The sequence below is a fragment of the Perognathus longimembris genome, chromosome 8 (genome assembly GCF_023159225.1).
Source record: "Perognathus longimembris pacificus isolate PPM17 chromosome 8, ASM2315922v1, whole genome shotgun sequence".
Taxonomy (NCBI): Eukaryota; Metazoa; Chordata; class Mammalia; order Rodentia; family Heteromyidae; genus Perognathus; species Perognathus longimembris.
Genome location: NC_063168.1, coordinates 2,275,041 through 2,287,867, shown reverse-complemented (window position 1 = coordinate 2,287,867; position 12,827 = coordinate 2,275,041). Strand labels below are relative to the sequence as shown.

Sequence of the window (12,827 nt, the reverse complement as noted above, 5' to 3'; positions counted from 1 at the left end):
TTTCCTCTGCAGTAATCTGTTTCACGAAGAATATTTTTTCAACAACAAAGTATTACTCCGCGAACATTCAGCCTACCACCCAAAGAAAGCAGGAATTACCAAGACTCGTGAAGAAAGCGCCAACCTTGGAACGTCTCATGATTTCCTGACCCAGGCCGATCACATTTTTAAGGCCAGTCGTCGAGTGTGATGGAAACGTCAATTCATGCAGAGAAATGATCTCGGAATCCAACCGTTTCCACAGGGAAGTTCAAGAGTATCGGAATCATGAACCCTCACCTAGACCAACCTGGGAGGGGCTGCCCTGCACATCGACTGCAGCCCAGATCCAAGATAAGCTAAGCCGGTGGGTAGAAAAGGTCGCTGCTTTGTGTCGGTGCTGAGAAACCAAAAAGACCCTTATTTCTTTCCCATTTCCAAATACAAAAATTTTAATCACCAAATTAGGTGAAAACTAAACTAACAGATTCGGGCCCACGAAGAGACACTGCCTAGGCTCAAGAAGTACATGCCCCTGACGCGATCTCCTTTCTGTCGCCAGAGACACGCTCTGCTGAGCAGCAGCTCTCCACCGTACACAGAAAGCTTTCTGCTCGCTGGCTGAGTCCAGGCCGTGACACAGCGGCAGACTGGGAACCCCTTGCGGTGAACCATCGCCTGGACTAAGGGGGTATAAAGGCAGAGCGAAACACTAGAGCACGTCATGATAGTGCAGCCAGGTCTGTTTCTGACACTTCTTTTCTCAATGCCAGGTATGGATGCTTATAAATACTAGGTTGTAATGAAAAGTGTGACTCCCGAGTGCTGCGGTGACTCTGCCCTCGGAGCGGGGGGAAGCGGACACGGGGCCCGGCTCTTCTCGGCTTCCCCTCAACGCCTCAGCGCTTCCCCCCCGGCTTTCTCGCTGCGCGATCCAGTGTGAAGCCTGGGACCCGGGCCGTGGGCACCTCTAAGGGCTCGGTCTCTGCCTCCGCCTCAGGGCGGGAAACGTGTGCGGCCGTCTCTGTACTCTCCCCAGGGGACTCGACTGTGACCCACTTCCTCGCCCGCCCCGTACTGACTAGCTCCCTCCAGCTCCCCGGGGGGGCGTTCACAAGCGTTCACAAGCGTGGTCAGTCCTCGAAGCGTCTGGTGCGGGCCGCAGGCTGAGCAGCGCGAACCCGGACACAAAGGGCGTCAGGATTCCCATCAGGCCCGGCACACGGTGCTCCGGGTGCACGCCCGCGTCCACGGCAGCCCTCCCCCCCTCCCCCCACCCCCTACCCCCCCCCCCCCCCCCCCCCCCCGCTCCAGGACTCACCGCGCCTCCAGTGCACTCTCGGCAGTCCTGCAGGCAGCGGGTGTTTTCCCAGGTGCTGTAGGCCTTCAGGCCCGCCACCAGAGCCTGCAGGGGGCGACTGCGGACGAGCTCCTTCCCCTGGGCCAAGTCCTCGTCCAGGAGGGCGCCAGCGTACCTGCAGGACCGAGCCCAGAGGGACGCTGCGGTGGCACGGCCATGGGGGAGACGCCCCGGGGGACCGTGGCCTCCCGTGCGCTTCAGATCTGCCACCCTGCGCCACCGCAGTAGGAACGGGCGCGTGACACCGCGTGGATGGCGGGCAACGCGATATGCCAGTTAAGACAGGTCTGCCGGACGGAGCGTACAGTCCAACATGCACAACAAGATCAACATGAAAATGCCATCGACAAATGACCGGAAGTCCAACTTAAAACAACGACCGGGAGCCGAAGCTCATACTAGTGGCTACGTACCGGGCCACCTGGAAGTCGAAGCCCAGAGCGGCTGGCCTGCACCCGAGCACGGAGGCGGTGGCTGCCCTCGCCACCCGCCCCTGGCCTCGAGAGGCTGGCGCTGGAAGCCTGGTGCTCAGGACTCGGAGCTGGAGGCCCCTGAGTCGGTCAGCTCAGCTCATACGCCTTCGTCCTCGTCCGGCACTCAAGAGCCCTTTCCACCACACTAGAAAAGCTGTTCACCATCTACTCGTGATTACTGCGGAGAGCAAGAAGACCCTAGCTATCTAGCCGCTGCGAGTACAGCCCTCAGAAACTGGCAATTTTCATGATGTTAGACACACACTTGTCCAATTACCCAGAAAGCCCTGTTCAGCTATTTACTCTTAGAAAATCACACACACACACACACACACACACACACACACACACACACACCCCATAGTAAGATAGTCACTGTGGCTATTCATGGTAGCTTTTCAGACTTTAGTCTGAAAACATCTCAAATATACAGCAAATTGTGATTATTTTGTTTCTTCTCAGTAATAAAGAATTAAGGAGCTAGGAACAACACTGAGGAACATCAAGACATTGAAGGAAATTCCCTGGAAACAAGAGGATACAGTGTGGTTTCATTTGGGAATCCTGGGAACTGAAATGAGAGAAAGCTAGTTGTCTGTTATGGTAGTATGGACCTGGAGTTCTTGACCTGGGTTCAACTGCAGGAGGCCTGTATAGAGAGCGATAAAAACGGTTTACATTTGGTTACAGTGTTTGCTACACAATGTTTATTTTGGCCCAAACGCACTGAACTGTGTACTAAAATATGCACATTTACTATAGGCTAATTAAATCTCATAAATCCTTCAGGAACTTTTGTTGTTGTTGTTTCTGTGCCTACCCTGGGGCTTGAGCTCAAGGCTTGGGCACTGGTCCTGAGCTTTTTTTATCCAAGCCTAGTGCTTTACCACTCGAGCTACAGCTCCCCTTCCAGCGCTTGGGTAGTTTAGAAGTTTAGGAGAGTATCATGGGACTTCCCTGACCAGGCTGGCTTTGAATCACGATCCTCAGATCTCAGTCTCCTGAGCAGCTAAAATGACAGGTGTGAGCCACTGGCCCCTGGCAAAATCTTAGAAACATTTTAAGTAACAGATGTTGGGTTTCAGTGATTTTATTTTTCAGGTAGCTTTTGTATTCATCTTAGAGGTGTTCCTTAAACTCAAGTCTGTACAATTCGCCATTGGTTCTCTGGCAAACTGGTATTCAGCTCCCTAACCTTGTGTGCGATCAGAACTGGATGCATCCTTGAAACCTTCCCAACTAGACCCAAGGTGGCTGGCAACCCACAGTCCGCAGCACCCTCCATACAGCAGGGGCTTCTCTCTGCTGATCATCTTCTCATTAGTGTGCAAACCATCCAACGCATGCCAACTGTTACTCAGAAACTGATCGCTAGAGCTAACGCTGACAAGCAGAATGGCATGTTAGCAAAGGAAGAAGACAGGAGAAGGAGCCAGGGTTTGGAGTTCTATTCCCAGTCCACCTCCTCCCACTCCTGGCTCTGTTTTCTCAGGCAACCGCCCCCCCCCCCCCCCGCAAGTTTCTTATATTTACAATGAAGCAATGATAACAACAGGGTACAACTGCTCCAGCAATGTGTTACTGCTGCCGGAGGAACTGAAGGCATCGAGCAAAGCCGGTGGTAAGATGAGAGTCTCCACCGCATTTATAATGTTATTCCCACTGTTTTATTCAGCACTCTACCTCTTTCCCTTGCATTCACATTACACAAACCTTGACCTACTTTGAAACCTGCATTATTCATTTACAAGTCAGAGGTATTTTCACTGTTCAAGTCTGTTCCTTTCAGAAAGTATACTGAAGCACTGGCTTGAGACTTCTCACATTCTCTGTGGCTGTCATTCATCTGGACGTTCATACGATCGAGGTTTGGACTCGCACCATGGGCGTGGGCTTCGTGTTAGAAGTGTGGCTGTGGGAGTGTATATGAATATAGGATTGCGTGTAGGGACGAGGAGCGTGCCGGTCGTGGGGCGTGAGCTGGGGGCCTGGGTTTTCGCAGCCTTTTCTCTCAAGACTGGCACTCTACCACCTGAGCCATCTCTATGTTCAACTTCTTGCTGATTCAGTGGAGATAGGAGTCTCACGGATGTTCCTTCCCCGGGCTGACTTCAAAGTGTGATCCTCAGATCTCAACCTCCTGAGTAGCTAGGCTAGACTTGCAGGCGTAAGACACCAGTTTCTACCATGGGGCAGTCATTTTCGGCTCAGAGTTAGAAAAGAAGCCTTGCCCGTGCCCGTCCTCTAAGTCCTTCTTCGTGCCAGAGGGACGCATTCCCCTGCAGAGGGCCACCCCCGAGCCGCCTCACCTGCTGGCAAAGGTCAGCGCCAACACGGTGGCCAGGTGAGGCATCAGCCGCAGGGCGTGGGTTTGGTGCTCCATGATCTTCACCTCCTCCTTGGCCTCAGGCCCAAACTGCCTCCGGCTAGAGAGAAGGAAGACACAACTCTTAATCGGCAGGTGTCGAGCCACTTCATCTGCAGAGTTACAGGTGCCGGCTAGCCACTGGCCCTTCAGACACCACAGAACACAGACCCTCGAGATGAGGGGAGGAAGACAGCCGAAGGCATTTCTTTCAATGTCTGATAGAAATCCCTTTAGCTCTTCTAGAAATGATCCTTCCCTCCGTGGACTATTTTTGAGTCAGCATATCTATCTAAAACATGGAGTAATTTGTACTCCTTAACATTTACATGACATTTTATAGTTCCAAGTACCCTGCGATCATTAATTATACAGCTTTTACTAGGTCTGTGACATAATTAATAGGACAGAAGCCATACCCTAGAACATATTTCAAAAGGACATCCGCAGTGAGCAGGGCAGCGCGAGCCCCCCGGTTCCTGTCAGATCCACAGTTGGGTCATTACTCTCAAGCCAGCGGAGCCCCTGCAGCTCTGCACGGAGAGAGCTTCGGCCTGGATCCCCGAGCCCCGCGGGCAGCCGCTACGCTGCGGCTATGTCAGGGGCGGGGCTCTCCCGGGAGCGGATCCGTCCAGGCCACACCGTGGACAAACCTCACAGAGCCCAACCCCAGCTCAGAGCACACAGGCCAGAGGAGACGCGCCCTTCCTTCACCCCGCACGGGCCTCGGCTCCATGACCCTGGGCGGGGCTTCACGCTGTCTTGGAACACTTCTTGACTTACACTGAGCTCTTGGAGAGGGGGAAATGTTGTGTTTTCCCCCCCATCAGGCAAGCTCTTGCTATAGAGCTCACTGACCTTGAACTCATCCTCCTCCTGCCTCCGCCTTCCTAGTGCTGGGGTTACAGGCACGCACCCCCGCACCTCACAACGTTGATCTCTTAAAAGACATGTTATAAAAATATATGCATGTGCACGCCCATCCATGCATGTGCACACACCTGCACACACACACACACACACGGCTATGTGGTCAAACAAGATCAATCTGCGCTGCGCAGGCCAGTGGGCTGGAGATATCCATCCATCATTCAAAGGCAAGAATGAAGAGCTGGGTGGTTTTTTTTCAACAATTTTATATTTTATGAAGTTGTTTTTACATCATTTTATATTTTAATATCGTCTTCTTTGGTAATCCAAGGAAAGGTACTCTGATCTTTTTGGTGCAAAGGGTGTCTAGATGTCAAACCTGACACAGGTTGGTAAATATAAACAAGAGGCAGAGGCAGAGGCATCAGCAGCTACTCGCAAGCGCCGTGAGCAGGGGCTTGTCTTTCCCCAGACGCGGTCTAGCCACCCACAGACAGTTATCCCAGGGTGCAACCCCACCCTGCCCTGGTCTAGGGGCCTTCGCTCCACCCCTGCATGTATCCAACCACACAGGGAGTGGCTCCAAATGAGAGGCCAGGCAGTTTGTGGGGAGACCTCTCAGCTTTTGCTGGATCCTGATGAAACAACAACAAAAATCACAGATGCAATATGGTGTCATCATCACGTTAGGTTATTTTGTGTACTCACAAAATATATTTGCTGAAGCCCTAACCCCCAAGTGACTCTTTGGAAATAAGACTTTTAGGAGGAAGTTGAGGTTAAACACAGTCATAACTGTGGGGTGATAATCCAAAAGGATTGACATAGCCTTGTGAGAAGGATCTCTGTCTCTCTCCAGCATGTCTCCTGTATCTGTGTGTGTGTGTGTGCGCGTGTCTCTATGTGTGTATGTGTGTGTTTGTATCCCTTACTCCCTCCTTCTTTCCTCATGCACACCAAAGTGGTCACGCGAGGACGCAACAAGAAGGCAGCCATAAAGATGAACTTCACCAACACATCGTCTTCCAAGGCCTCCATCTTGGATTTCCAGCCTCCAGTACTTGTGAGAAGTCAATTCCTGCTATCTCACCCACCCAGTATTTAGTTGTAGCAGCCTCAAGGGTGTAATACAGACATCTTTCGGATTGCATTTCTCCCCAGTCTCTTAACTTTTATTTGTAAACGTGCTGTGATTTTATAGCTAAAATCCTATGAAGCAAAACCAGATATAGCCCCACACAACTCACTTCTCTAGGGGGCACGCGAGTGCTCTGTGTCTAGCTAACACACTAGACTCTGGACATCCAAGGTGAAGAAGGCCACGTCCCAGGTGCTAAGCTGACAGGCCAGGACACAGAGAACACCTAGACAAAGGGCGAGAGTGTCTTAAGAGCTTGGAACATGGCCGGCCTTCCATCCCCTGTCAATCGAAAGTACTTCCTTCTTTAGTGCTGAAACCGTATCATCGCACATAATCAGGAGAGGAGCTGTCTGTGGATGATACTCTGCGGTGTTGGATTTGCTGAAAAGTCTTGACAACCCCCCGGCTTTGAAGAGCATCCCATGGAGCTTCCTGTTTCTGTGTGGGAGGCGTCTCTCCGTGCGCTGCAGCGGGGGCTACCGAAGGACTGGAATAACGAACGAAACGTGGGCAAGGCGGGGCAGAAATGCAAAGTATGGCAGAGTGGACCTCGGGAAGGCCTTTGGATGTTGGCCTCAGTTTCCCAATGTAGACATCCTTGGTTGTGGGCCCATTTCCTCTTGGACTCCTTCGCTCACCTGAGGTGACAGGCACAGAGCACCGAGAGGCCGGTGGAGCCGGGGTGGCAGTCCAGCGCACCGCTCACGCCGCGGGCAGGGGGCTTAGCGTGCCTGACGCTGCATTTCACAAACATGAGGGCATTTCACAAGAATCAGAATCTACACACACACAACAACAACCCCCAAAATAATCCACGAGAGTGTGGCCCCTGGAGCTCGCTCTCGTGACTGGGCCCTATCTCAGAGCCAGCAGTTTTTTCCAATTCCCAAAGCAAGTAACCCGCGAGGTTGCTTGCTGGCCTCGGAGGCACCGTGTTCAGCCCCACCGCGGTGAGTGGCTTTCCTTCAGCCACCAGAACCCTTTGCCTCAGCCACCTAAGCAGTGCGTTTCGTTGTGTGGCTGTGATACACAGCCGTGGGCATTGTCCATGAATCTATGCATTTATTCGAAGATCTCCTAGGGAGCGAAACAGCATCTTGTTTGGCGTAGAATTCCAAGGCCTGGGCTCCCCGTCCAAGAGTCCACATGCGCCCCACATTTCCTGCCGTCCACCCCTCACAGGCTGTGCTCATACTGGGCCTCTGTCCACCCTGGGCTTTCTGTCCCCATCAGCCTCACCCCAAAATACCACACACCCAACTAGATGCACTTCGGGTGCTTCAGCCGATTGCCCGCTCCCCACATTTTCTCTATGTGCCTCCTTGGAAAACCAAACAGGAACTAAGCAGAGAGCAGCGACTGCCCCGAACGCCCTGGGCAGGCTCTGCAGAACCCTCCCGCGCAGGCTGAGCGCCTCTCCCTCTCAGCCTGACCCCCTCCCCCAGGCACTGACTCTGTGGCTCCGGCTGGGACGCCTGGGTCTTGCTGCCCCTGCAGCCTGCCCCTCCCGGGGCTAGCTCTGTCCTAAAGATAGCAAACGGCAGGCCTGTGAGCACGCCTTTCCAATGCAGGCTAACCAACCCAGAACCCACACCCCCAGCTGGCTCCTCCATAAAGTTCTCAGGCCACCGGCCAGGAGTTCCCTGACCTAGCCACCCCCCACTCCCCCCCCGCCCCCCGCCCCGGGGCAGGTGCCAGAGGATTGAAGAAAGCCAGGGCCCACGGAAATTGCCCACACGGGCAAATCCTATCCCAGTTTGCCCGAATATCCGGCCTCACCCATTCCTTCCTTTGGAAACCACAGTAAGGGTTGTTGTCTACGTTTTTCAGTCGCTCTCCTCACCGGCCCTGGGGCTTCCCCTGTGACACGGGCTGCGCCTGGCCCTCGGACACCCTGTGCCCATTTCCACGGGAAGTGTCAGGCTCACCATGCCGAGGCTGGGTGCGAGCCGATCACAATCCAGACAGCAATGGATGAAGGAAGGGGAGCAGGAGGAGAAGGGGCCGACCTCCCCTACGCCTGTGGCTTTGGTACCAAGGACTACAGGCGGGAAGCACAGACGGACCCCCCTCTCTCGGTCTCTCCCCCTCTGGCTCAAAATCCTGATAGTTCCCCAAGCACTGGGATGCTGCTGATTTCTCACTCATCCCAGGGGTTCGCTGGCTTCTCCTGTGACACGCAAGGCTCACGACCCTTGGGCTCCCTCGGAGCTGCAGCCAGGGCTCAGCCCCGTGCCTGCCGCCCTCAGCCTGGCGTGGTGGGCCTGGCTGCGCCCCGGGCGGCGGAGCAGGGGGGACATCAAGGCCAGGCCCAGGAGGACGTGGCCCGCGAGGAAGGCCCGGCCCATCGTGGGGCAGTCGCCCGCGTGTTGGCGCTCCCCGGAGCCCGTGGGGGGCCCCGCGCGCCCAGCCTCCCGTCCCCAGCATCCCGGGCAGCGTCCAGGGCTGTAATCCTACAGCTGGCCAGCAATGATTGCCTGCCAGACATTTTTATTGTTCCAGAATATGATCTATATGGACACAATATTCTTCCTGTCTTCCTCCACCAAGTTACTATTTTTCTTTTAAAATCACATGTAAAGGCTATATTTTTCTCTGTAAACATAATTTTTTATTGCAGTAACTCTTTCCCTGCCCAATAAAAAAAAAAAGCCAAAGTTACTTGAAATGTTCATGCTCTTTAAAAACCAAGGTCAGTCTACACAGGCACAATGATCTCCACGTGAAAATAAATCTAGGTCTCCGAAAGCACAGTGAAGGATGCCATTTGAAATTATAGATCGGCAATGCTATTTCTGGATTCCACCAACTCCTAAGGAGTAGAGGAAACATTTATTTTGGGTTGTTTTATTTCATTCCCACTCAATTTTGAACATGGCTGCTTAAAACAACATTCGTGGAAAGTGACACGGCTATTAATCACCCAGGCAGCTACTGCCGGCGCGGCCTCGGGGGGCCCCGCCCCGCCAGCCCTCCCCGCACTCCCTCCGGTCGCTCCTCCCCAAGGAGGCCAGTGGCCTACTAAAAAGATAATTGCTTCCCATGTTTCCGGCTCTGCAGCATCATTGCATCAGTCTTCTGTGAGTGACAACCAGGTACACTGCAAGAAGGACAGAATTGGGTGGCTGAGCCTCTGCCCTTGACCTTGAGATGTCTCAGGGATACAAGTCAGTGTGTGGGCCTCCCTGCGGCCAGAGGGGGTGAGTAGAAACCCTTTCTCCTTCGCTGTTAAGGTGCTGAGCTAGGCAACCAAAAGCTAAGCTCCTGCCCAGGCCTGGACCATGTTTCCTATGGGCACTGTCCTTAGTAGTGTCCCGACTGCAGACTCGACTCCAAGGAGCCCGTGACTGCCCTGGATGGAGGCCTGGCCCCCAGAGAGGCTTCAGTGACTGCCCTGGATGGAGGCCTGGCCCCCAGAGAGGCTTCAGTGACTGCCCTGGATGGAGGCCTGGCCCCCACAGAGGCTTCAGAGTCTCAGAGAGCTCCTGGCCCAGCTCCTCCTGCTTCTCTTCCTTGGTGGGGCGACTCCTGGCCTAGCAACTTGGGGCGGGGGGGGGGGGAATAGTTCACACATCAGAAAACATGAGTGACACACAGACTGGACACAGAAGATGGAGTCAAGCTGTCCAGCCCGAATGTCAAGATACATGGTGGAATCAGACACCCCAGCAGGCAGCTTCAACACTCAGCACACTCAACCCCAGTGGATCTGCCCTGGGATCAAGCTTGAGATCAAGTCTGTACATAACATATTTTGTTTGTTTTTTTAAGTCTGAATATTTAATCGTTCTCCCTTGAGGTCTGAGCACCCTGTATCAAGACATCAGATTAACTATGTTATAGCTAGCATATTTTAGTCTTTCTTCAAGTGGACAACTCTTAAGCTTTCTATAGAGACAGAAGAGGCACATATCCCTTTGTATCTGTGAGTGTGTATATTACATGTAGATAGATGCTGATTTAATAGTAACCTTGATTAAGATTAAATAAGCAATGTAGGCCCAAGAAAGAGTTCTCAAAATGCCCTTCTGACATGCAGAAGTTTCAGAAAATAATATTTTTGCCTCCCAAGCACCCTTCTCCATCCCTAACCCTACAAGTCTATATATTCAACCACGTAAAAACTAGAATTGGGGCTGGGAATGTGGCTTAGCGGTAGAGTACGTGTCTAGCATGCATGAAGCCCTGGGTTCGATTCCTCAATACCACAGAAACAGAAAAAGCTGGAAATGGCACTGAGGCTCAAGTGGTAGAGTGCTAGCCTTGAGCAAAAAGAAGCTCAGGGACAGTGACCAGTCCTTGAGTTCAAGCCCCAGGACTGGCAAAAATAAATAAATAAACAAACAAACAAAACCGATTCTGATGAGACCAATAACAAGGACAGGTTTTAGACATAAAAATCCTTTATATACAGAAAGAAATGACGAATCCTTGCTCTGTTAATAGTGGTGAAATCTCTATGGAAAGTAGGTATAGCCCTTCACCCGAACACTTGCAAACACTAGAGCCTACATTGCCTTAGTCGGAGTGCAGGTCTTTAGGTGAAGAGCCCTTGTAACAGTTCTTTAGTTTTCTTTTAGTTTTCCCTTTCTCAAAGATGATGCCGTATTAAAAAAAAACAAAAACCCAGCGACTTGAAGGCATCCCCAATTGATCTTAAATCATGGTTAACATTCCATGGGGAATGAAAGGAGACGCCAGAAGTCCTTCAGACAAGAGACATCACAGTAGAGCAAACCTAAAGAACTGTTTCTACATTTCCACTGAGAGTGTCATTTCTGACCAGTGTTAGAATCCTAACCAGCAAGAACTAGTAGGATCACCCTGGATCTGAGACTAGCCATTCTAGATTCTTCTTCAAAGGGTCAGTGATACCAACAAGAATGAATACAACTTAGCACATGATGGATGGCTCAAGCAAAGCTCTCTAAAATAAACCCCAAGGACCCTGGCTAGCTCTGCTGAGTTTGTTCTTGTTCTGTTCGGGTGCTTCATGCTTCTGATGAGATCAGAAGGGAAGTATCTTGAGACCAAGTTAATGTCACACCTCCAACTCACATCACAGGAGGGAAGGCAGAAGAGAAAATTGCAAAGATGAAAAAAATCAGGCTTTGGATGAGATACTCCTTGTTTGCATATCCTCTCAGTCCCCTGCCAGTATGTTATCTTGGGCAAGTTACTCGGATGTAACTTGAATATAGTCTTGAGTTCTTCAGTCCTAAAATGGGGCTGGGAATGACCACAAGACTGAGAGATGACACATAGCAGGCATTCAAGGAAGAGAAAGCGACATCATCAGAGCCACTATCATCCAATCCAGAGCTACTAAAATCACATGGATTCGATTCACCTTCCACCTAGGAAAGAGACTGTAAATCTTTCCAAAAGAGCCACTCTTCTTCTTCTTTTAAATCTTTAATTCAAAGAAAGAACTAATTTACTCTGACTCACTAAAACTGCTATAAAATGAGCTTCAGGGAGTCATGAAAGAGAGGAGAGACTCCTCCCACTTTTATAGAAAGGATAATAAAATCGCTAAGGTAAACCAAAACAAGCTTAGTCTACTAACCTGTTGGAAAAAGTGTGTGTGTGTGTGTGTGTGTGTGTGTGTGTGTGTGTGTGTACTCTCAAGCATGCCCATATTCATGGATTGGAAAGCTAGCTAACAGCACCTGCATGGAAGGGTAATGGCAGACTTTCTTCTTCCCAAACTCCAGGTAGAGACACAGCGGAAGACGCAGGCAGAGACAGTGGGATGGGCAGAGCCGCCGCCTCGCCCCCCAGTTACCGTAGAAGCAGCAGGTTCCTCACAAAGCCAATCAGCCAGCCCCCGAGAAGAGCCTGGATATCAGTCAGTTGATTCCCACACAAGGGAAATTAATTTACTTTTCAGAATTATAGCCTTAGCAATATCTATGAGTGACAAGATGCTTAATGCTAGTTGTCGGAACTGTGATTCCTTGAGATTTGTCTTTCAAGAAAATGGCATCTTAATGAATGCACAAGAAAATAACAGTAAGTGGGAGATGTGGATCCATAAATTATAGCCGAGACTGCCTGGGGTGTGCTAATAATTTACTGTTGAGTTTTTTTTTTTCTATCTTAAAAATGTAGAAATGGAGATAAACAGCTTCCATCATCATCATCATCATCATCATCATGGCAGAGAGCTGGCAGAAGCCCCCGCCCCCCCAGACATTAGAGCAAGGAAGCAAGGGTGCCAGCCCCTTTGGGAGCCACGCCATCTTCTTCCACCCTGTGAGGAGTACACCCGGCCCGGCTCAATAGCCAGACAGAGCCCGCTGTCATCCCGGAGACGGAAGGAACCAAACACTGCAAACACTGAGAGCAACACGCTCCTCCACTTCCCCTGCATCAGCAGACACCGCCAAGCAACGGACCACTCCTGACAGTCTGTCCCTTTCTAAGTACGGTGTATAGGAAGTGTCCATTTCCCTCCCTCTCTTCCTCCCTCCCTTCCTCCCTCTCCTCTCTCTTGCTTGCTCACGTCCTTGCTTTGTTTCTTTCTTTCCCTCCAGGCTTTGAGCTTTGAACTTGGCCTCCTATTTGCTAGGCTGGCGCTCTGTCACTTGAGGCGTGACGCCAGCCCTGCTTTTTTCTGGTCTAATAAACGTTTCT

The 12,827-nt window shown here is 51.5% G+C and overlaps 1 protein-coding gene across 1 annotated transcript in view; it reads right to left on the bottom strand.

Annotated features, from left to right (window-relative positions):
* Positions 1-12,827, bottom strand: part of Acoxl (acyl-CoA oxidase like) — a 241,958-nt gene that overhangs the window by 111,024 nt on the left and 118,107 nt on the right. The window contains 2 exon segments of the mRNA XM_048353507.1: positions 1,301-1,454; positions 4,122-4,238. Coding sequence (XP_048209464.1) covers positions 1,301-1,454; positions 4,122-4,238 — 271 coding nt within the window.